Consider the following 23796-nt stretch of genomic DNA (forward strand, 5'->3'; position numbering starts at 1 on the left):
TAACCTGTTGATCTTGCTAGCCGCCCCAATCCTTTTCTGAAATAGTCTCATGAAGTTCAGCCAGCTTTAAGTGTATTATGTAGTTGAGGATAGCCTTGAACTTTTTTTTTTTTCCCCGAGACAGGTTCCTCTGTGTAGCCCTGGCTGTCCTGGAACTCACTCTATAGACCAGGCTGGCCTCAGAAATCTGCCTGCCTCTGCCTCCAAGTGCTGGAATTAAAGGTGTGTGGCACCACTGCCTTTTTTTTTTTTTTTTTTTTTTTTTTACTTCTAAGTAACAGGATTAAAGCTCAGATCGCAGGCAACCCACCAACTCGGCTATGTGTCCAGCCCCCAGTTTGCTTGCACATGTGGAAGAAAATGGGACTGGTGAGGTTATCTCTTTGTAATCACTGTGAATAAGGCAGGGAAGGTGTATGCTGTGTCAGGTGAGAGGCCCAACACTGGATGCTTCCCCCTGCCCAAACCATTAAAGGGCCAGCCACACAAATCAGAGAGTCACACATGGCCACATGTGCTTAGGCTGAGCACAGCAGCTAGACTCTCAGGTGCCAAGAATACAGCAGCAGTGAGATCTGCTCTCACTGGGGAAGGTCACAGCTCCAAGGGCAAGGACCCCAGGCCCTGATGGACTCTAACCCTCTGGAATGTGAGTCCCCATTAAATGCTTTTTAAAAAATAAGTTATCTCGGTCCTGGTGTTTGGGCACAGTAATAGAAAAGTCACTAAGATATCTAGGATACTAAGAAGAGGTGAAAAAAATTCTGGGGTACAAAGCAACTGTCACAGCCCTGTGGCCTGCCTCCCTAGGCCCCTGCAGTCAGCTGGGCCCTGGCCTTTGCCTGGCAGCAGGCCCTGGAGAGGAGGGCGGGGCTGGTTGCTAAGGTTTCAGGTGGTGCGGATCCGGAAGCAGGAAGCAATGTGAGCTCCCAGGATCTACCTGGCTTGGGGGAGAGAGGTAGGTAGGGGCACTGGAATCAGCCTTGCTAGGGAGAGAGGAGGTAAAGGCAGTGGGTGGGTTGGGGCTGCCCAGGTCAGGGTCAGTGTGGGGACCCTAGGTCTAGGGGAGGAGAAAGTGGAGAAAGGAACAGGGAAGGGAGAGGTTGCTGGGTCTGGAGCAGGAATGGGGGACAGAGGAAGAGGTTGGAGGGATTACAGTGCAGAAGGCTGAGGACAGGACGATAAGGGGGCAGTGGTCAAGGGTCATCTCAGGGTAGGGTCAGACTGTACGGCCTGAGAGAGGCCTGGACTGAGGTGGCCCTTTGGGGATCTGGGGCAGGGAGCTGAGATGGGACTTTCTGCTGATGAGCTCCAGGCCTCTGCCGAGGATGTACTAGGGAGGCTGAAGAGCCGGCAGCTGTTCCAGTCGGAATGGGACATCGCTGCCTTTGTGGTCTTCCTCACGTTTGTGGGTGAGTGCTGCTCCTTATCCTGCCACCCCTGGTGTCGGGGGCAGGGCCGCATCAGGACGCCTCTCTGTCTGGTCTCCAGGCACCGTGGTGCTGTTGCTGTTGCTGGTGGTTGTGCACTGCTGCTGCTGCTGCTGTTGTACCTCCCCCAGGCCCCGGAAGGTGAGCCCCCGGAAGGTGAGCCTGGGAAGATAGACCTAGGAAGGGTGGGTGCCTGCGACTCAGAGAGGGGCGGGGGCGGGGGCGGGGGCGGGCCCTCCCATAGAAGCCTCCCTCACACCTGCGCTGGGGCTGGGCGGGTGGGGCAGGGCGTTCTGGAGAGGGTTCAGGCTGAGCTTTGGAGTGTCACCTATGGGGCCCTTCTGTTTCTCTTGCAGGAAAAGCCCAAGGGTGTGGATAACTTGGCCCTGGAACCTTAATGCTTGCTTGCCCTTGGCTGCCGGATGACAGTAACAGAGCCAGTGTTTGCCAAAGCCTGAGTCTGGACTGTTCTAACCCTGTCAGGGGCGGTGTGGTGGCGCACCACGATGTATTCATGACTCCCTTTTACACTCTGAACTTCCATGACCCCATGGGGCCACTCTGCAGCCTGGGCACCGGCTGTGATGCCAGCATTCAAGAGACTGAGGCAGGAGGATTATGAACTGTACCTCGGAGGCCTTGACATGGTATTAGAGTGAGGAAAATCAGGCCACGGGAACACCACCAGGGACTTCAACTAGTCTCTACTAAGTAGGCAGACAGACAGACAGACAACAGGACTCCAGCCAAAATCTGATTTTTATTTCTTAGAGGTGGGTTGAGGTCACAGAACAAATGGTCCTGGTGCTGCACCTTATTTACAGGGAGGCTGCTTCGCCTGGCCCAGGTCCCTCTTCCCTCCTCCACCTCACAGCTGAGTTCTAACCCCATCCCTCGCTCTCTAATGGGAGCTGAGAGGATGGGAGAGGGGAGGGGCCTGGGCTTGGGCCCACCCTTAGTCCAAAGGTTCCCGGAGTGTCCAGGAAGGCAGGGTTAGGAGCATGACCACGCCTCAGCTCATCTTGACTGACCCCCCTCCCCTAATCAAAAAAACCAAGCCAGCACCCCCTTTCTCCAGTGCCTCTCATATTCATGCCTATCAGGACCACAGGGTAGTGAGGAGGGAGAATAACATGGGGGTGCCCGACAGTGACAGGCACTGCAGGGGGTACGTGTTGGGGCGAGGGACCACAAGTCAGGGTTACCCTCCTGGGAGGATTCCGCAGGTGCTTGCTCAGAAGGGTCGGAAGCTCCAGTAGCTCGAAAACACAGAGATCTGCAGAGGATGGGGCTTGGTCAACCACAGGCTCGGTAGGACCGGCTTCAGGGGGTATGACAGGTGTGTGTGTATGTGTGTGTGTGTGTGTCTGTGTGTGCGCGCTCTACCCACTAGGACCCAAATGAGATGTTAAGGTTACAGAAGGGGACTGTGACTGAGAACCGTTGCTGGATGACTGGTATGTTTGGTATAATGGGCTTTACACTGCAGGAGTACTTAGGGAGTGTGAGGCGTGCCCTGCACGGCCTGCTCCCTGCCCCACACGCCCTGGACACACCTTGTCTTTGAGCTGCTGGCAGAGCTGCAGGGAGACCGTGAAGTACACCAGGGCATCGTTGAGCCAGGGAATCACACATTCTACCTTGTGTACGTGGCTCACCTCAAGGCGCTGCGAGCCCCACTCACTGCAGGAGGATAAGAAGTGAATCCCTGAGGGCAGGCCGGGACCCAGACCCCAGAGCAGATGGAGGAGGGGGAGGGGCTCTAGGACCCCTTCCTGCACACTTACAACATGGCTCCAGGGCTGTGTAGCACTGCGCCGCCGGCAGGGCGGAAGTTCTAGGCAGAAGCAGCAGAGGCTGTGAGGTCTGGGTGGAGGGCCCTCAGCAGGGCTGCTGTGGGGGCGTCGGGAGGTGGGGAGAAGTGTACCTTGGTGGAGGTGGGCTGCAGAGGGTGCAGCTGGTACACAGTGAGGCACAGCTTGTTGAGGTTGATGTAGACATTGACCAGCAGGTCAGACGGTAGGGTAGGTGCAAACATCCGCTGGAGGAGGCAGGAGGGATGAGGCCCTCTCCAACTTTAGGCTGCGCTGCTACAGGGTATGGAATTACGGGGAGAGGGGTAGCCCAGCCCTATTCCCACTGGCTGTAAACTGGGTTAACATATTGGGGGCAGGATGCAGGCCAAGAACCCAGCCCACTTCTTATTGGGGGCAGGGAGCATCTGAGGTACTGACCGTGAGGCCGCTGGCGGCAATCTCCGGCAGGGTGAGGGTGGCTGGGGTAGTGAGCCGGTTTCTGGCTCTAGTCAGTTGCAGCATAACAGCATCCATGAGCTGGAGGGGGAGGGGCAGGCGGCCACTGCGACTTGGGCAGCAGCCGTTGGGGTCCCCTGTGTCCCAGTCCCTAGCATCAGCAAGCCACATCTGTGGCTTCTGTTCTTGCTAGGTGACCATGGTTCCCAGGCCTAAGCTCAGCAACGCCAGCAGATGCAGTAATTCAGGTCATCAGCTGGATGTGGCCGGCCCAGTGAGTAAGGGCTGGGAAGGAAGCTTCTAGAGAAGCCTGGGGGCATAGGGCCCGCCTTCCAGTCCAGGGAAAGCGCTAACGGGAAGAGTACCTTGAGGACCTCCGCTCCCGTCTTGAACTGGTAGCTCTCATCCCGGTTTGCTAGGAGGTAAATAGCTTGGCTCACGTGGTTCCTGGCATCCTGGATCTAGAAACAGCCCCCCATGCCCCCATAAACGAAGTCCGTCAGTTTCAGGGAAGCCTGATCCTAGAACACGGGGCCCCCTTGAGAGGCTAAGCTCCCAGGAGAAGGTGCTGGTCTTGATCACCTCCAAAGCTGGAGTATTTGAACCTGGATGGCCAGGTTCTGGGCAATCATGGCAGCCATGCTGGTTCTTGGCTCTGTGCAGTCATTGCTCAAAAGACAAGTCCTAGTGCACCCACAAGGTTGGGGGAAGTGTGCAGGGCCCAAGGGAGGAAACAGGCGTGCCTAGGGAGAAGCCAGGAGGGGGGACCTGGGAACCAGCTTCAGATCACGGGGTGTGTGTGTGTGTGTGTGTGTGTGTGTACACACGTGCCCATGTGTGTCACTGGCCTATGGGTAGGCAGGAGGCTTGTGCGTGATTCATGGTACCTAGGAAGCCCCTGTTAAGTGACAAAGAGACCTTTAGCTGTCCTCACATGGTAGGGCTGGTTTCACATCTCTAATGTGGAGCAGGCTCTGGGTTCCCAAGGCACCACCACCCCAATTCTGCTATGTTTGCTGTGGTCACAAAGTCCCTACTGCCATACTTCTCCAGGGAGGCCTTAGCTCAGGCCTGCCCTGGGGCCTGAGCCCAGGTTGGGCAGTGGACCTCACCTGCTGCAGCTTCCACTGCTTGTCCTCCCGGAAGGCGAAGTGCAACAGCTGGTTGTTCCGAGGCATCTTCAAGTTCACATCCTGTGAGGCCGCAATGCAGGGGATGGGTGGGTGGCTGAGGCCCCAGGCACCTCAGCCAGTGGGTTGGGAGATAAACAGGAATGACAAGAAAGTAAGTCTGATCCAGGAAGGACCACAAAGCCCTGAGAGGGGAAAGGAGCTGAGAGAGGGGAAGGGCTGGAGGGAGGGGCGTGGTATAGACAGAACAGTGGGGAAAAGGCTGTCCCCAGGGCCTTGAGGCCTTAGCTTAGAGGGTAGCCTTGGCTTTCAATGTTTGTATTTTCACGGGGTCCAGAAGACAGGCTGCACGAAATGTAAAGCCACCCACATCTTGTCCCTCCCGGAATCTAAAGCCTGTCTTGTGGTGTAGTGTGAGGGTTGCCTTTTACGTAACAGACATACAAGGAAACAGGTCTGAGAAGACAAGGGTCAGACCAGGGTCACACTGCAAGCTGAGGCAGAGCTAAGCCATCACCATCCTTGTCACCAGCAGGATTGTTGGGGGATAGGGCCCCGGGGGGACTCACCGCCTGGCTGAGGGCATCTCCTTGCAGAGTCAGCACCCCTTTGACCTGGTCTGTGCTGTGACACACAGGAGTCAGGGGGTGCCTGCTACTGCTCCCTCCCCCGGCAGACTGCCCCACAGTACCAAGGGCACGTCCTCCTCCCAGGTGTATGGCCCTTCCAAAGGCTCCTGCCCAACCCAGCTCACCCACAGCTGCCCAGGATGAAGTTCTCCTGCTTGGCAGGAGCCTCGGTGCTGGGGCCTGGAAGAGTGAAGCGGAGAGAGGCCTCCTGTGGAAGACAGGGCAGGCCCAACACCTCACCTCAGTCTGGCCAGTGTTCCATTCCAAGGCCTAGATACTTTGCCAGATTAGCGGGAGAAGGGACAAGGAGGCCAGGCCTGACCTGGCTCCTTCCGCCTTTGCCCCACTAAACCTCCAAGATTCTGTGAGTTCAGACTGGTTCATTCCAATCCTGAGCAGCCAGGTGGGAACACAGAACAGAGAGGCACAGTACCTAGCTAACTGGAGTGCTGTGATATGTGTTGGGAGCAGAGTCAGGGAATCAGGCAATCAGTAGTCACAGTAACGAGCTTTCCTAGGTCACTCTCCTAGGCATTTTATGAGATAGTTTATTATCTTTGCAACAGCTTTGTGAGCCTGGTTAGGGTAAGGGAACAGGCTCAGAAGTCTGGTGATTTGGATGAGATCACTTCATTGCTTGGATTATCAGTATTTGTTTTGAGACTGTTTTGTTTGAAACAGTGTTTCATAATGGAGCTTAAGGCTAGCTTCTAACCCGTGAACCTCTAGCCTCACTCATCGAGTGCTGAAATCACAAGCTTTCACCATCACCCTGTTTGCTCACAGATGAAATGGCTGTTTCAAAGATAGTTCGCACTCACGACCTGGTGCTAATCTAGGGTCTAAGACCTTGCTGCGCACACACACTGCATGTGTAATTACATGCCACCATGCCTGCGTCTGTACTGTACTCTCAGAAGTGGGTATCTGCACGGGTCACGCTCAGCATCTGCTGTGCGCGATTCGCAGGACCCGGAGGATAGGAAGGATGGTAGGCCGGGCGGGACCGGCGGGTGCGTTACCTTGAGGATGTCCTGCAGCTGTCTCAGCACGGCGTGCACCTCAGCGTGCAGCAACCAGCGAAACTCCTCTTCCTGCGGACAGCGCGGCGTCAAACCCATCCCATCCCCGCCGCCTGTCGGCTGTCCGCCCGCTGCCCCTTGCCCGCCGCTCGCATCCCACCAGTACTGCCCGCTCCGCGGCGCTCGCAGCCATCGCGGTCGCCATCGCCCCGGCCGTCCGCTGTCTCTAAGGTCTGTAGTCTGGAGCTTGGCGCGTAACGCTCGCCCCCTTTTCCTCCTCCTCCTGTGACCGATTGGTGAATCGGGCACAAGCTCCGCCCCCAAGCAGGCACGCCTCAGGCGACCGGCTGCAGCTTCCAGTCCTGGGTGGTGAGTGGCTAGAGGGACAGGCCACGTTTTCTAAGTAGGGGCGGGGGCTATCTAGCTCTCCTGCTGACTGATTGGTCGGCGGGGCCGTCCATCACCAAGTTATTCCTGTACTGTCCCGCCAGATGGCGCCCGCTCAACAGGGTTGCACAGGAAAAGAATCAGGTGGGTTGGCTCCTACCTAGGTTCCTAAAACATTTGGGCACAAGTGGCACAGCTATGGTACCAAGAAATGTTTTATTTTTTTTTCCTTGCAGTAGCTTTGTTAATTGCACAAAATCAAGTTTTGTTTTTGCCATTTAAACATTATCACACAATCCTATTCTGAAAGACAAAATGTTCATTAAAAACAAAGTGAAAATAAAAATTCACAACCTTAATCACCTAGATTTGTCATTTAAAGGAAAAGAGGGAGTAGGGGCTTTCTTACAAGCATTTTCACAATGTCACATTTTCTCCATAAAAGGAAAAGGATTTCAAAATGAAAGGTGAAATAGCTTAAACAGAAATAGTCATAAAAAGGAACTTTACAGAATTGTCAACAATATTAAGACAACATTGACTAACCGGTTTCCTTACAGCATCTTCCCCACCCCCAACCCCCAGGACCAAGCCAGGCTGTGTCCAGACAGACTGTTCAGCATCCCAGTGGATGAGCTGCGCTGAACTAACTCCACAAGCATCCCCTGCTCTATGCCCATGTCCTGAGATCCTTATCCCAGGTGGAAAAGTCAAATTGTGGCTTTGGAAATCCAAACTCATGAGGAAGGCCTCCTCAGGTGATTCTTCTCATGTGACATTCTATGCCTCTTTGGTCCCCTCTTCAAGGAGAAATGCTTCAAGTCTGCCCCCAAGCCCAGGACTTGGAACCACTGATACTGGCATTAGTGAGGCTCCTCATCTGAGGCCCAGCCTGTGAATGCTCACCTATGAGATGCTCATTACTGGTGTTGATCAGGCTGGGTCTGGGTCAAAAGAGGATGGGACAGAAATGTCTCCATGGAAGGAAAAGGGGAAGAGGGACATGCAGGGGACCTGTGTAGAGCAGGCTGAACAGGGAGCCCAGCTCGAGACCGCCATAACGGAAACAGGAAGGAGCCACCCACACACTCTGCTGCTCCCAATGCCCTGAAGACCCCTTCCCATGGGCTGGAATGCAAATCCAAATAAAACCTCCTGGGAGGACCAGGCTCTGGTTACAGAGACAACAGCCAGGGAGTTGAAGACTGTGGACTCTGCTCTCCCCGAAGAGGTGTCTATGTGGCTAGGCTGGTCTCTCTTCAGTTCACAGAGACATTCTGGGAGCTGCTGCGTAATGGTAGTGTCTACAGGAAAATCCTCCTCAGCTGAAGATCCAGAGAGCCTCCTCAGGAATCTGCTGGTTCATGATGGCTGAGGGGCCTCTCCTTTCAGGGGTCCAGTGGGGGCCATGGACCCTCTGCCAGTCTCTGTCCTGGGGAAGTTGAGGAAAGCTTCCTGTGCTCCCTGCCAATTCTACTCCCCCCAGTCTCTTGACCAGAGGGTTTTGAGATAAGACAAGCTTGCAAGAACAGCCAGGCAGCAGTTCCTGGTAGCTTCTATCCTGGGTGTGTGTGTGTGCCTGTATGTGTGTGACAGAGACAGAGAACACAAGAGAAACAGAGTATACACAGCCTCCTGCTCCAGGGCCAATCAATGCCCAGCTCAAGAGCTTCTTCACAGCCACCTGTAGAGATAGATCCTCTTATCCCTGGCCAGGGCCTCAGGGAGGGAGGGTGCTGCTGTGTACTGTGCTGATGCAAGTCTCAGAGTCTGTATAAAAGGAAATGGAGACAGGTGACTGGTCCAGAGCTAAGTCCCAGAACCCTGACCCCACACTGGGAAGGGAGGTCAGGGGAAGATGGCGGGTAGGTGGGCAGGCAAGGCTTAGTGTATGTAGGCCCGGTACACGGCAGACATGTCATTGTCAGACTGGTCCAGCGCCTTGGCTCTTTTGTATACCTGGAGAAAGAGAGAGAGAGGGAGGTTGGTCTCCAGCTACAGAGCTACTATGTGGAAGAGCCCTGATCCCTGGAGGCTTTTCAGATTGTTCTAGCCTGTTGCTTAGTAGGCAGGACCTGGAGCTTGAGATATGTGGATCTGAGTTTTTGGCTTGATGTGGGGCAAATGCCCTAGCCTGTGGGCTTCTGCCACAGCCCCATCTGAAGAAGGAATAGTCACAGCCCTCATGGCTTTATTGAGAGGGCTGCATTTACTCAGACATGTGAAGTGCTCAGTGCTGTTAGCAGTCAAGGTGGCAGCCCTCAATGCGGCTTTCTGAGGATGTTTTATTACACCCAGGATCACTGTGCCCTACTTTCTTTAAAAATGGCTGGCACTTCCCAACCGACTCCCCGAAGACTTCCCGAAGGCTCCTGAGCTCCCTCTCCACACAGCGGCTGTGCCCACTGACTGTATCAGCCTCTGGTTTTATGTATTACCTTAGAGCCTACATACACTATTTTATTTATTACTTCTTGTTCTATTCAATTTTAAGATTTATTTTATTATTTCTTATGTCTTTGCCTGCATGTATGTCTGTGCACCATTTGGGTGCCTGGTGTTCTCAGAGGCCAACAGAGGGGGTTGGATGTCCTGCCACAAACACGGGTGCTGGAATCTGAACCCAGGCCCCCTGGATTCAGATTCTCTTGGCTCCTGAGTTCTCTTGGCTCCTGAGCCATCAGCCCCAGTGTTTGGGTTTGGTTGTTGAGACAGGGCTTTCTTACAGCCTACCATCATCTCATGTCTGTCTGTTTGTTTGGGTTTTTTTTTTGTTTTTTTTTATTTTTTTTGGTTTTTTGGATTTGGTTTTTTCGAGACAGGGTTTCTCTGTGTAGCCCTGACTGTTCTAGAACTCACTCTGTAGACCAGGCTGGCCTCGAACTCAGAAATCCGCCTGCCTCTGCCTCCCAGAGTGCTGGGATTACAGGCGTGCGCCACCACCGCCCAGCTGTTTTTATCTTCTCACTTTACAGCCCCAGCTCTCCTGGAACTCTGTATACCATGCCCGGTTTATTTACTACTATTGTTTTAAAGAAAGGGTCTCTCTCTATAGCCCTGGCTGGTTCACTATGTAGACTAGGCTTGTCTCTAACTCACTGATCAGACTGCACCTGCCTCTTGAGTTTTGGGATTAAAGGTGCCATTGATTTTGTATGTGTATGGGTGTGTTGCCTGTGTCTGGGCACACTTTTAACTGCTGAGTGTTTCTTCCTGTTCAGCCTTCTCCAAACTGTATTTATTATACTCTTTACAGTTTTTACTTGTTTAAAAGTGTCAAGTTTGTGTTTCCTTCCATTAAAATTGAAGTGATGTGAAGATGGGAGAGCCGCTTGTATAACAGCCTGTTCCAGAACCTAGAGCAGGTCTAGCAATAGAAGCCATCTAAGACTCTAGTCATTGCAGGAAAGCTTGAAAAGAATCAAAGCCACTGTGTTAAAGGCAAGGTGATATGCAGCTGAACAGTCTAAGCAGAGCTACTATAAAGGAGAATACACATAGCTCTGGTATATCTGTGAATGCATAATGAAGGCCGAGTAGCTTTCTAGCCTGAACACCAAGAATACCTTCACAGGCAGGAAATGCTGAGCCATCTCTCCAGTCCTAAAAAGTGTTTTTAAAAAAGAAGAAATTAAATGGAAGTTAAAATTCTAGCTACTGGGCTGGAGAGATGGCTCAGCAGTTAAGAACACTAACTACTCGTCCAGAGTTCCTGAGTTCAAGTTCCAGCAACCAAATGGTGGCTCACAACCATCTGTAATGGGATCTGACGCCCTCTTCTAGTCTGTCTGAAGACAGCTACTTAGGAGACAGATGGGAAATGATGTGACTGGAGCAAGCGCTGTAACTGGTAAGTAGAAACTCAAGATGGATAAAAATGCAAGCCCCAACCATAGGCTGTGTACACAGGACACAACAGCCAGGTATGTGGAAATACAAGCACTATGGATATTAAGGCAGGGGGATTGTGGACTTGAGGCTAGTCTGGGCTACCTAATGAGATCCAAGATAGTTTGAGCTATGAAATGAAGGGCAGAATTAGATGAGAGTAACAGAGATTCCAGTCACAGCTGGAGTCCTATGATATGAATCATCAAGCACTTTGTTCACTAAGTAAGCAACACCCATCAGCCACTGCACAGACATCCCATTTTCTTTTTTCTTTTCGTGGCATTAGGGATTGAACGCAGGGTCTTGTACATGCCAGGTAAGTACTCTACCAAGAAATGGTATCTCTAGTCCCTTCTGTATAATCTTTGTTTTGAGACAGACTCTCACTACATTGTGCAGGCTGGCCTTGAACCTTCTACTTCAGCCTTAGCTAGGGCTACAGTATATATGGCCATACTTGGCTAGAAAAACTTTCAAGTAATCCAAAGATCAAGGAAGAAATCACAAAGAAAATAATTACTGTGGTTGAGAAGGAAATGAACTTTCAGGTTCATTCCTGAAACTCCTAATTTAAAGACAGAACCAGTGCAATTCTATATGTGATGTTCCTTCCTTTCTTGGTTCACTGCAGTGTGATAAACGCAAGGGTGTGTGCCCGGGCCCCTTGCCATCAAGTCACCTCATTGGCTGCAGCTGCCATGGGAGTGGGGTGGTTCACTGCGTCACCCAATGCGATGGCCAGGCGGAGATCCTTCTGAATGTACTTCAGGTAGAAGTCAGGTTTAAAGTTTCCTTGTAGTATATCTGAGAAGGGAAAACCATTCATCAGAAGTTTAAAGATCTAGATGAAGATTGCCTTTCACTTCCAGCATTTCCAAAAGGCACAGTCCTGTCCTTCTCCATGTCCAAAAGACTCAGGCCCCACTCATTTTCACTGTGTCTCTGGGACTCCTCTGACCTAGGCAAGGACTAACTGGAAAGGGGGCTCTCTAAACACAATGAACCATGAAATGACTCTCTTTCCTGATGGTTTGACCCAGCTGCTCAGCTCTAATGGAAATAAAATTGCAAGAAGAGAAGTCAAAGGTGACTTACTTTGGCACTTCTGGTCCAGAAAGATGCTGGCCAATTGTCCCTGATTAAGGATGTCCAAGAGTGTCTGCTGTGATTGGCCTGTCACCTGGGCCAGTGTCAGCCCCTCAGCAATGGTGGCCATGAAGCTCCCTTGGACCATGTTCACAATCAGCATCATCTTGGCTGCATTGCCAACTTCACCTGCTCAGGGCAAAAGTCACATCCCAAGAATTCTATAGGCGGGTCATCTCCACCTGCCTTCACCCATGCACCCTGAAAACCTTTCATCTGTCCTAGACAGAAATGGTTCTTTTTCCTTCCAGGTACTAATTGTGCCTGGAAAAAGAAGCCTTCTTTTAGGAAGCCTGGTGAGAAGGCCATGTGGAACAGACACTGTCACCAATGTAGCTGCCCTACCCACAAGCCTTCAGGCCCAACGTGGCCAGGTAGGTGGGTAGGTGTATTACCTAAAAAGAAGGAGGTCTTCCCCATTGCCTGGAAGCAGCTGCTGCAGTCCTCATACAAGCCCCTGTCTCCGGCTGCTAAGATCACCAACATCCCATCATTGGACAGCTGCTGATTCCCTGAGACTGGGGCTTCCAGAAAGCGCCCCCCTCTGGATACAATCACCTGTAAGGAAAGCCATAGCTTCTGATTGGTCTTCCTTCTCCAATTATGGAGGAGGGAACATCTTTGGGGGCCATGGTTTCTCATTATAGAATATGTTAGCATGTTGCTATCAAAAGTCCTAAAGCCAACACATGTACCAAAGCCTACTACTGTAGTGGGTCAAATAGGCTATCCTTATACAGAAGTTGAGTCACAGAAAATAAGGGAAGTAGTGAGTGTCTCTATCTTGTTTTCCAGTGCTCTGATTGTCAGAGACCAAGGGGCAAACGTGGCCATAACGATGCCAGGACTGAACTCCTGCCCTCTGGACCCTGCCCATCCATCCCTAAGTTCAGCCACCCTCAGAATACAAGTGGGACCATAAGACTGGGAAGAGGACACTATACTAGACTCAACTGTAGACAGCTGCTTAAGCGAAAAAGGCCACACTGGCAGTCTGAAGGCTTCTCACTGTAGGAGGGCTGACAGCATGGGACCTCCTGTCTACTAGCCTGCAGTGACCTTCCATGGCCGTTCCAACCAGCTGAGGTTCTGAAGGGGGACAGTCAAGAGACTAGTCCCAAGGCTCCCGACGTCCGCTCTGGCTTTGGTTCTAGTGTAAGCAAACTGCCCGTACTTGGGTGTGGTCAGCCTGGGTCTTGGGCTCCCACTGAAAAGATGGTCCAGAGTCAGCCTACATAAGGCTGCTACCTGGGCCAGCTCGGTGACTGTATCTGCGTCCACCGTTGACATGTCCACATAGCACTTCCCGGGGCGGATTCCTTGCAGCACACCGCTGGGGCCCAACACCAGCTGTGGGGACACAATGGAGAAGCAACAGCCTTGCAGTTAAGTGCTCAGGAGTCCCTGCAGAACATAATCTGTTGGTTTTTTCGAGTTTACTTCCTGGTCAGAAGTTAACTATTAAAAATGAAAATGAAAGAGCCACTAAATATGTATGGGAGAGAAAAGTAATTTCAGGCAGAGGGATCTCTGTGAGTTCCAGACTAGTCTGGTCTACTTACATAGCCAGTTCCAGACCAATGAGGGCTACATGTGAGATTGTATATTAAAAAAAGAAGACAAAGCTAGGCTGCGGTGGCGAATGCCTATAAGCACGGCACTCAAGAGGCAGGCGGATCTCTGAGTTCGAGGCCAGCCTGGTCTATAGACTAAATTTCAGGGCAGCCAGGGCTACACAGAGAAACACTGTAGTCAAAACCAACCAACCAAAACAAACAAACAAAAAAAATCAAACCAAACCAAAAGCCATTCCAGAATGTTCCCTTTTATCTTCACGTTCTCTTTCCAAGGTTCAAAAGACAGAACTTCACTACTGATTTTGGGGGCTTCTTTGGACTAGATCACTCACACACAGTTTAATAGGATCACTACTCTACTTAAATTTCTAACACATACAAATTCAGCAACAGCTAAAATATGACTTGGCCCTTGGAAAAAAGAAAGGGACACTTAGCTACAGAACAGTCCAGCTCAGTAGAATTCCTGGAACCAGTTCAGAAAAATGTTTAAGCAGACTTCAAGAACTCTAAGTTCTTTCTTAGAATTAAAGGAAGTCTGAATTCAACTTGGACATGTTTCCCGAAACGAGTTGGCCCAGAGATGGGATATCCCCCCACATGCAGACACTCACTCAGTGTGCAGGGGAGAAGGGGAGGAGGCCAGCCAGCTCTCTTGGCTACGACCTGAGATGCAGAGGGAAGGGGGATCCTTACGTCCTTGGCTGCCTTTGGATCCGACACACAGGCAAAAGTGATGTCACAAGTTGATACGACTTCAGCGGGGGTTCTTCCTAGGCGGGCCCCCTCCTGGATGAACAAATCACACTGCAAAAGTCACAGATCCTAACGTGAGCTGCATGCAATGCACAATAAACATGCCGGACAGGCCAGAGATGTGTGTGCCCCTGTCTGGTCTCCCAAGGCAGGAGGCTGAGGCTGAGGCCTGGGACAGTAGAGCTGGAGAACCAAGCCCTTGAGTGTAAGAGGACAGAGACTTTTATAGACTGTCCTGCTTCTGCAGATGAACATGGTAACTAGTTACAATGATATGGTATTTTACACAAGGCCAGTGTCTGCTGAGGGCTGGCAATCTGAAAAGCAAGATACGAACAGAGCTATGTCCAGCTTCTCTGTGCTAGTAAAACTGTGGCAAAACTAGTCCAGTGCCCTGAGCCACTGGTACAGAGCAGGGTAGAGCACATGCAGAGGGAGCAGGGTAGGGCTGTGTGGTCCAGCGTGGGCAGGTTGGTTCCAAATTCTATAGCAGGTCAGGATTTATACAGGGTCTCAAAGTCCTAGCTTCTTTTTTTCCCCCTAAAATTAAAACCATCCAGAATATCCTATAAACACATCATTGGTATCAGTGTACCCCCACCCTCCCACAATATATTGAAAGAGATAATCAGAATAATTGAGCACACTACTTTTGTGAGTAGGCTTTAAAAAAAAAAAAAAAAAAAATACCAGAAACCTTTTTGGAGGTGGTGGACCACTTTAATCCCAGCACTTGGAAGGCAGAGGCAGGTGAATCTGTGAATTTGGTGCCAGCCTAGTCTACAGAGTGGTTTCCAGGACAGCCAGGGCTATGTAGAGAAACCCTGTCTTGAAAAAAACAGTTTATCTTTTTTACTTTTTATGAGTATTTTCCCTGCATATGTGTATATGTGCCACATATGTGCCTGGTGCCCTTGGTGCTCAGAATGTGCTGGATTCCCTGAAACTGGAGGTAGGGATGTTTATAAGCCACCATGTGGGTTCTGGAACTGAAACTAGATCCTCTGCAAGACCCAACAGTGCCCTTAACCGCTGATCCATCTCCCCAGGACCCCTAAAAATGTTTTTTTTTTGTTTTTTTTTTCCCCCAAATTGTATTAACTTTGTTGTGTGCATGTGCATGAGTGTCCACATGTGAATCACATGAATGATGCTGGAGAACCTTCTATGTGATTCTGAGACTGGTGGACATTCAATATTGTCCAATTCTTGTTTTGGGAGAGTTATTATCCAATAACTATGGATCTAGAACTATAAAGATGGCTCATTGGTTAAGAGCACTTGTTGTTTTTCTAAAAGACTTGGGTTTTTATTCCCAGCACCCACATGGGAGGATCCAACACCCATTTTTGACCTCTGTGGGTACTGGGCATATGTATACATACAGATACACATTTGTATGTATACATACAGATACACATTTGTATGTATACATACAGATACACATTTGTATGTATACATACAGATACACATTTGTATGTATACATACAGATACACATTTGTATGTATACATACAGATACACATTTGTATGTATACATACAGATACACATTTGTATGTATACATACAGATACTCATTTGAGTAAAACACTCATATACATAAAACAGGAAATAATAAAACCTTAAGGCCAGTTGTAGTGCTGCATACCTTTAATCCTACCTTGCACTTGGGAGACAGAAGGTAAATCTCTGTGAGTTCAAGGATAGCCTAGTCTATAGTGTGAACTCTAGGCAAAGCCAGGGCTATATAGTGAAACCCTGCCTCAAAAACAAAACTTAAGAAAATATGTTTAAAAGAGTTATTTATTCATATATTTTATGTATATGAATGATCTGTCTTTATGCACACCAAAAGAGGGAATTAGATCCCATTTCAGATAGTTGTGAGACACCACATGGGCAATTGGAATCAAACTCAGGACTTCTGTAAGAGTACCTACTGTTCTTAACCAATGAGCCATCTCTCCAGCCCCCATATTTACCTTTTTCTTTAGTGAATTTTGATTGCTTATAGATGATCTTGGCAAATTTCCTGAAGATACTTTTCTGATCAGTCTTTGCTATTCCTCACTGGCTTATAACAAGCCACCTTCATTGGACTTGTCTAGTCAACTTCTGGGGCTTAGAGTTCTATGGCAGCCACTTTGGAATGAAGTTTTAAGTTTTGTTTCTAGGCTAAGAGAGAGAGTTCCCACTGTGTGTCTGATGATTTGTGTGTATTTATGTTTAAAGTTATATATGTGTGGCTTCTTGTGTACCAGAGGCCAGAGACAAACATCCACTGTCGTCTAATTCTGTAGCTCAGTAAGCCTTTTACTTGTTAAGTAGCCCAGGCTGGCTTTGACTCATGGTGATCCTTCTGCCTAATGCATGAGCCATCAAAATTGCATTGTACTCTCTCTTTCCTGAGAACAAAATCCACGTTCTTTATTATTTCAGAAGCACCAACAGAGCATTCTATTTTGTTATCATTTTGATAGAGTGTCCCTATATCTACCACACAGTCAGTCTGGCCTCAAGACACCCTCTTATCTCAGCCTCTTGCCCAGCCGGGACTACACTGTACCTGGCCAGAGGACTGTTTGAAAAACTTCTTGCTTTTGCAACTATTTACTGAGTGAGTGATGTGTGTATGTGAATATGTGGGTCAGAGCTTAGAGGACAAATGCAGAGGGGAAGTTGTGTCCCCTATTCCACAATATGGGTCCTGGTGATCAAACTCAGGACTCAGGTTGTTAGATTTGGTGGTAAGTACCTTTACTTACTGTACTATCTCCTAGGTCCAGAAGATCCTTTTTAAAGTGTGTGTGTGTGTGTGTGTGTGGCCTATAACTTGCTATGTAGACCAGCCCGGCCTCCACTGAACTCAGACATCTTGCCTTTGCCTCCCAAGTGCTGGGATTGAAAGCAAGCATTATTGTGCCCAGCCAAAAGATCAGTTTTATCAACAGCCTTAAAAGAAATTCTAAGGGGATTACCAGAGGACTAAATGGCTTTTTCACAGAAGTCTTTGCAAGGCCTGGTGTTGGGACTTTAGAGCTGAGTACTATTAGTCTCTGGCAGTATGCAGTAGGTGTTCTTACTCAGCTACTTACAGGGAGACAAGCAGAGTGTCTTGCCAAGGAAGGTAAATAGCACATTTGTGATTTGAATTTGGCCTGCCTGACTCAATTCTTGGATGCTTTGCTGGCTTGTCCATGTTTTCTCATCAAGAAAAGGACAGGGCTAGAGAGAGGCTCAGCAGTTAAGAGCAATGACTGCTCTTCTAAAGGTCCTGAGTTCAAATCCTAGCAACAACATGGTGGCTCACAACTATCCACAATAAAATCTGACACTCTCTTATGGTGTGTCTGAAGACAGCTACAGTGTACTTTGGTATAACAATAAATAAATCTTTAAGCTGGAGTGAGCGGGATGACCAGAGTGAAATTCAAATTCCCAGCAAGCACACGATGGCTCACAACCATCAGTACAGCCACAGTGTATTCATATACATAAAATAAACAAATAAACAAATCTAAAAGAAAAAAAAAAGGGCAGTGAGAGGCACACCCATCAAAGGGAAATATTCACACATGCCCAGATGCCCTGCCTTCCCTCACCTGCTCCATCCAGACTGGAGCCCTGAGGAGAATGTTGGAGCCATCCAGACAGACTGCAGTGCATCTGCAGTGCTCAATATCTGTACCTAACAAGAGAGCATGGCCTTTGAGCTCACTGTTGAAGGATCCCTGTAAAACTCCAATTGTTTTTGTGTTCTTGAAAAGCCACTGATTTAGCAAAAAACCAAATTGGGAGTGGAGTTTACTGAGGAAGAGAACCAGGCTTTGCTCTAAGTACTGAGCCATACTCCAGACCCTAAAATATTTTGTTCTGTATTCTTTTGGAATAGGGTCTTACTATGTAATCCTAACTAGCCTGGAATTTGCACTGTATGTAGGCAGACTTGCCATAAACTCAAGAGACATCTTTTTTCTTTTTTTGGCCTCTGCTGGGATTAAACTACTACATTTAGCACCTATGATATTTTTGTTAATATTGTTGTCATTTATCTCCAGTGTCTACATTAGTGATCAGCTCTAAGTCCAGCCCTATAGTTATCATTCACAAGGCTCAAGCACACTGTACGTCTTAAGAGGGAATACTTTTCTAGTCTCTGGCCCTTCACTCCATGCAAGAACAATGCTCTCATTTCCTGTAGCAGTTTCTAACTGCAGAATGCCTTGCTGCTTAACCTGCTCAGCATGGGCTACATTACAGATATAATATGGTGGTTATATGGACGACGCTGGGTCTGCATTACATGTCCCATGTGATCAGATACCCTTCATTTTATAGGAATGGGCATTTCTGTTGGTACTGTTATTTGTATTTTTTCAAAAGCAGATTTAATTTTTTTTTTTTTTTTGGTTTTTTGGATTTGGTTTTTTCGAGACAGGGTTTCTCTATATAGCCTTGGCTGTCCTGGAACTCACCCGGTAGACCAGGCTGGCCTCGAACTCAGAAATCCGCCCGCCTCTGCCTCCCAGAGTGCTGGGATTACAGGCATGCGCCACCACCGCCCGGCAGATTTAATTTTTTTATGTATGTGTATATGTGTGTATGTACACATGAGCACAGGTGCCCAGAAGCCACAAGAGGAAACTGGATCTGCTGGGTGGTTGTGAGCCACCTGATGTATATGCTGGGTACTGAACTCTAGACCTCTGGAAAAATAGAACACACTTTTTAATTGCTGAACCATGTTTTTTCTTTGTTTTGTTTTGCTTCTTAATAAAACAAAGTCCTACACAGTCCTGGCTGTCCTATAACTTGTTCTGTAGACTAGACTGGCCTTAAACTCATAGATTCACCTGTCTCTATCTTCCAAGTATTGGGATTAAAGATGTGCATGCGCCACCATGGCAGGCTTTTTGCATCTGTGAAAAGGTCTCACTATGGCCTAGACTTTCTGTATAACCGAGGCCTGCCTAGAATGCACTGCACTCCTCATGCCTCAACCTCCTAAGTGCTGGAATTATAGGCACCTGTCATCATGTCTGGCTATACCTTACGTTGTTTTAAATAGTTAGAATTGTACAACAACATCTTACATATCTTTCTGCCTGGACAAAGCTCAGCTCTTCTTTCATGGGTGCAGTATGTCAAGTAGAGACACAGATGTCTACTACCCTCAGTTACTACACTTTGCAAAGTCTGATAAACCTCACCCTTGATACTTACTTTCTCTGCAGTCCGGTTCCAGACAGTCACTGTATGACCCATTTTTAGCAAGTTGGAGACGATGCCACTTCCCATTAAGCCAAGGCCCAAAAATCCTATCCTGAAAGAGACAGAGGTTGACTGGTCCAGGCAAAGGCAAGTCATCCTACAGCACAAATGACAATATTTTTTTAATGGTGTTGGCATCAAACCTAGGGGTTTCATGTTCGGTCAATGGTTAACCACTGAGCCATCCTCCTTGGCCCAGCACTGCACCTTTCCCTTTCCTGGACAGTCAATAAGAGTTCCTAATGCATATGGCCAAGTCTAAATCTTTAACCACTAGAGACCAAAACATGTCTTTCATGGATCATGGCAAGTGTTCCAATTGTGGGCCCCCATTGCTGCTCTGATAAAGCATCTGAGTTCTAATTCCACTCCAGTGACAAAGCACTGAGTTACAGCTCTTGAATGGCTTCTTGATCAGCAAGAACCTGTGCACTAGGCTTTCCGACCACCACAACTTGTGTCAAAATGCACAAGCTACAGAGACAGAGTCGAGAGCCAGGCCCCCTCCACAAACAAGTGTTAGGATGCTATGCTCCACCCTCCCTGACATCTGTTCTCTCAGGCTCTCTCGCTCAGCCTACCTAGCTACAGCCTCCAAAGCATCCTTCCTAACGCTGTCCTTTCTCTGCAGCTGACATGCACATAGCAAATTTTACCTACCTTTAACTTTCTCTACTTACTCCTTCTTGAAACTGAAGAAGTTTGTGGGGCTGCTTGTACTTATGTTATCTTTCTATACTTGTACAGAGATCTACATCTTGTCTAAAAGTCTTTTCTAGTTTTGGAACACTGTGATCACCTGTTGTCCCCAGCACTAATATTAGATGTATGTACCCCATGCCTGACTTCTTCATGTGGGTGAATCTAGGTCCTCACTTATGTGCTTTACCAATCTTTCTGGACCTTGTTTTAAAAACTGAGATACGGTCTCACTTTGTAGTCCAGTCTGGCCAGTGATGTATCTCAGGAACTTCAACTGATAGCAATGCTCCTGTGTCAGGCTTCTGAGTGTAAGCATCTAGAGTGAAGATCACACCCAGATTACATATCTTTATCCCTTCTTACACAATGCAATAATAGTTAAATAGTGCCTTTTTCTTTTTTTTCTTTCTTTTTTTTTTTTTGGTGTTTTGGATTTGGTTTTTTCAAGACAGGGTTTCTCTGTATAGCCCTGGCTGTCCTGGAACTCGTTCTGTAGACCAGGCTGGCCTCGAACTCAGAGATCCGTCTGCCTCTGCCTCCCAGAGTGCTGGGATTACAGGCGTGCGCCACCACCGCCCGGCTAATAGTGCCTTTTTCTATTAGAAATTCCGCTATTTTTTTGGGGGGGGGGGGTTGTCTCTCAGTTCTCTGCAGAATTCCCATGAAGACCCTGTGTAGTCTCCTTCCCCTCGTTTTTCAGGAATCCCACCTGCAGGAACCCTTGGAAAATTACTCCATTACTTAGAGGCTTACACTTACAGGAATACCCAGTACTCAACCCTCTCTGTCCTAGCACATATTACATCTGAATCAAAGCCACCACTTTCCTCAAAATAGGGTTCTCTGACCACTAGGTTTTATGCTTAGACTTCTGCCATTTATAGCTCTCCTGTGTAGTACAATTTCCCGTAGGAAGGCCTATCAAGACAGGGAAATTTTCTTTCCTTTTGTGTTTTGGAAAACCCAAAAGATCTATGAATGAAGTATTTGGATTTCCATTGTGAGTTGAATCTGTGAGAGAACTGCATGGAAAGTACAAACTACAATCCGTACTTTGTATACTGTCACAAGACAGTCTCTTAGTACAGACACCCTTCTCACAAAGTGACTGCAGACTCAACAAGCTCACAATGAAGCAGCAAAGGCAAACAAGTGTGGACGGGCTAGGCCACTGGGCCAGGCGGGGTGGGAAGTAGTTGGCGGGTGTGTGGGAAAGGCTGGGAGGTGACGAGAGAGAGAGAGAGAGAGAGAGAGAGAGAGAGAGAGAGAGAGAGAGAGAGAGAGAGAGAGAGAGAGAGGGAGAGAGAGAGAGAGAGAGAGAGAGAGAGAGAGAGGAGAGAGGGGGGAAGGAGGGAGAGAGAGAGGGGAGGAGAGGGAGAAAGAGGGGTGGGGGAAGGGAGGGGTAGAGGTAAAGCAAGACAAAGGGCTTTATTCCAAAACTCTCCACATCTTTCTTTCTTTTTTTTTCCTTTTTTTTTTGGTTTTTTGGATTTGGTTTTTTCGAGACAGGGTTTCTCTGTGTAGCCCTGGCTGTCCTGGAACTCACTCTGTAGACCAAGCTGGCCTCGAACTCAGAGATCTGCCTGCCTCTGCCTCCCAGAGTGCTGGGATTACAGGCGGGAGCCACCACAGCCCGGCCAGGACATGAATTCTAAGGCCACACCTTTCAACTGAGATAGTGCTTACTAAGACAACTTTTGGGGACTCAGAGAACGTCTGAAGCAGTTGCTCAGACTTACTGACAATTATGGAGCCAAGCCCTTAGCTTACTTCCAAGGGACAGACCCTGGGGGAAGATGGCACCTTCTACCTGAGAAGTGAAACTGTTCCCAAGTAAGTATCAATGGCTTGCACACAGCTCTTTAGGGCTTTCTTGGTGCCACCTCCGCAGCTCTACTAGAACCCAGAGCCTGCAGGGCCCTCATCCACAGCCTTACTTTTTGTCTGTGGGTGTAATGCTGCCATTCACGGCCGTGCTGTCGGCTGCCTGGATGGAGGTGGAACCCGTCTCCTAGGGATAGAGAACACAGACAGCCATCAGCACTGCCCTTGACGAGACCACAGGCGACATAAACCTCCAAGGCAGGGAGGTGGTAGCCTACATACCTCTTCACATATTTTCAACTTCTTTGTGATTGCCTGGTAACAGACAGCTGGCTAATAAAGAGGGAGGAAAAAAAAAACAACAGAAAACCAAAAACCATTTATTAAGTGTAAGAGTTCTTTTTTTTTTCCCACCGTTTTTTTTTATTTTCTAAATTCTTTGTTTACATTCCAAACGCTTTCCCCTTTCCCAGTTCCCCCCTCCCCATATGTCCCATAAGCCTTCTAAGTGTAAGAGTTCTATATGGTAATTTCTCAAAATGGTTAAGCCTAGAGTAAGATAGTAATATAGAATATTTCTTTGATGTATAATTTTGTCAAATTCACAGTAAACACTCATTACCTCAACACTCCACATAGTCCTTCAGAGGTCTCTGATTCTGAGCATTATGTGCCTCGTCTTGGAGTTGGTCAGAAGAGCTGGGCTGGAAATGAAATCTGCCCAGTTCCATAGCCACCCACTGCAACAGGATCTTTGCAAAGTTTGGCCCAATGTCTGGCCTCACAAACATTAGTAAAGTTTCCTGCTGCGACAAGGGCTGGGAGGCTCCCCGACCACAGAGCCACAGGATGTGGTGCCAGGGACACTCAGCGACCTCACGGAGATTGACAGCCTGTACATCTTGTCCTCCTGCCTTGGACTCTGAAGGCAAGTGATAACTTAGCAGCACAAGTGGGTGAGTTCTAAAGTTTTTTTGTTTCTTCTTAATACATTGTCACCTGATTTCCTCAAGGGCCCACACTGTCACTTAGCTTGCTGCTGTGGCATTCATAAACACATCTGCCCCAAGTGAGTGCTCACCTTCTCTGTTTGGCTCAGTAGAAAATGATGGAAATGAGGATCTGCATCTTTGACTGGCTGAAATCGGAAGACAAAGAAATCAAGTCAGAGTCCTCTATTAGTCCCCTCCTCTTGCCTAGAAGAGGGACTGAGTCCCTCTCACTGCATGGCTTCTCCAGCCAAGTCTCCTTCACAGCTGTCTGGAAACTTCTATTTCTGAACTAGGTCTTTTTTTTTTTTTTTTTTTTTTTTTGAAACAGTGTTTCTGTGTAGCTCTGGCTTTCCTAGAGCTCTGTATTAACTCTGTAGAATAGGCTGGCCTCAAACGCACAGATATCTGCCCGACTCTTCCTCTTTTGTTTTTTTTTTTTCCCTTTTTTTCCTTATTTTCTCAATTTCCTGAACTAGGGACAGAATCTAGGGCCTTGCTCATGGCAGGTAAGTGTTCTAGCACTGAGCTCCTCCTTCAAGCCTTCTTTTCAGTTTTTTTTTTTTTTTTTTTTTTTTTTTTAAAGAGATGCTTTCACTTTATAGCTCTGATTGGTCTTGAACACAGAGAGCCACCCACCTTTGCTCCTTAAAAAAAAAAAAAGCCTTACTTTTATTTCTGTGAGCACACTGTAGCTGTCTTCAGTCACACTAGAAAAGGGCATAGGGTCCCATTACAGATGGTTGTGAGCCACCATGTGGTTGCTGGGAATTGAACTCAGGACTTCTCTG

At 48.5% G+C, this 23796-nt stretch overlaps 3 protein-coding genes across 7 annotated transcripts in view; 1 reads left to right on the forward strand and 2 right to left on the reverse strand.

The window, feature by feature from the left end:
- Positions 1-897: 897 nt before the first annotated feature.
- Smim22 (small integral membrane protein 22) lies at positions 898-1849 on the forward strand. Of its 2 annotated transcripts, none has more exons than XM_052196768.1 (4): positions 898-958; positions 1280-1412; positions 1492-1586; positions 1787-1849. In XM_052196768.1, exons 2-4 carry the CDS (start codon positions 1289-1291, stop codon positions 1826-1828), a joined length of 261 nt encoding a protein of 86 aa, XP_052052728.1. In that variant the 5' UTR covers positions 898-958; positions 1280-1288; the 3' UTR covers positions 1829-1849. The 2 variants fall into 2 exon arrangements, with proteins under 2 accessions (XP_052052728.1, XP_052052729.1); XM_052196769.1 differs by having other exon boundaries at positions 1492-1571; positions 1787-1846.
- A 322-nt stretch (positions 1850-2171) lies between these two features.
- On the reverse strand, positions 2172-6733 carry Rogdi (rogdi atypical leucine zipper). The gene is made up of 11 exons (XM_052196797.1): positions 6624-6733; positions 6464-6535; positions 5567-5649; positions 5382-5436; positions 4795-4875; positions 4048-4143; positions 3665-3763; positions 3358-3471; positions 3218-3267; positions 2987-3113; positions 2172-2706 (listed from the first exon to the last, which is right to left on the reverse strand). The coding sequence occupies exons 1-11, from the start codon at positions 6666-6668 to the stop codon at positions 2665-2667; spliced, it is 864 nt and encodes a 287-aa protein (XP_052052757.1). The 5' UTR covers positions 6669-6733; the 3' UTR covers positions 2172-2664.
- A 314-nt stretch (positions 6734-7047) lies between these two features.
- Positions 7048-23796, reverse strand: part of Glyr1 (glyoxylate reductase 1 homolog) — a 36142-nt gene continuing 19393 nt past the window's right edge. For 2 of the 4 annotated variants that reach the window (XM_052195275.1, XM_052195273.1), the window contains 10 exons: positions 23098-23154; positions 22299-22349; positions 22130-22203; positions 19443-19542; positions 14161-14253; positions 13136-13237; positions 12283-12445; positions 11837-12016; positions 11421-11545; positions 7048-8809 (listed from right to left, as the gene is read on the reverse strand). In XM_052195275.1, coding sequence (XP_052051235.1) covers positions 8735-8809; positions 11421-11545; positions 11837-12016; positions 12283-12445; positions 13136-13237; positions 14161-14253; positions 19443-19542; positions 22130-22203; positions 22299-22349; positions 23098-23154 — 1020 coding nt within the window. In that variant the 3' untranslated portion in view covers positions 7048-8734. Of the gene's footprint in view, positions 8810-11420; positions 11546-11836; positions 12017-12282; positions 12446-13135; positions 13238-14160; positions 14272-19442; positions 19543-22129; positions 22204-22298; positions 22350-23097; positions 23155-23796 lie in introns of all 4 variants that reach the window. The other 2 variants (XM_052195274.1, XM_052195271.1) reach the window with 1 other exon arrangement.

The sequence above is a fragment of the Apodemus sylvaticus genome, chromosome 10 (genome assembly GCF_947179515.1).
Source record: "Apodemus sylvaticus chromosome 10, mApoSyl1.1, whole genome shotgun sequence".
Lineage (NCBI taxonomy): Eukaryota > Metazoa > Chordata > Mammalia > Rodentia > Muridae > Apodemus > Apodemus sylvaticus.

Coding starts and splice junctions, on each gene's coding strand:
- Smim22 (XM_052196768.1), top strand. CDS start 1,289: ATGGGACTTTCTGCTGATGAGCTCCAGGCCTCTGCCGAGGATGTACTA. Junction 1,413..1,491: donor GGTCTTCCTCACGTTTGTGG/GTGAGTGCTGCT, acceptor TCTGGTCTCCAG/GCACCGTGGTGCTGTTGCTG. Junction 1,587..1,786: donor GGAAGGTGAGCCCCCGGAAG/GTGAGCCTGGGA, acceptor TTTCTCTTGCAG/GAAAAGCCCAAGGGTGTGGA.
- Rogdi (XM_052196797.1), bottom strand. CDS start 6,668: ATGGCGACCGCGATGGCTGCGAGCGCCGCGGAGCGGGCAGTACTG. Junction 6,536..6,623: donor CCGCGGAGCGGGCAGTACTG/GTGGGATGCGAG, acceptor CGCTGTCCGCAG/GAAGAGGAGTTTCGCTGGTT. Junction 5,437..5,566: donor TTCATCCTGGGCAGCTGTGG/GTGAGCTGGGTT, acceptor TGTGTGTCACAG/CACAGACCAGGTCAAAGGGG.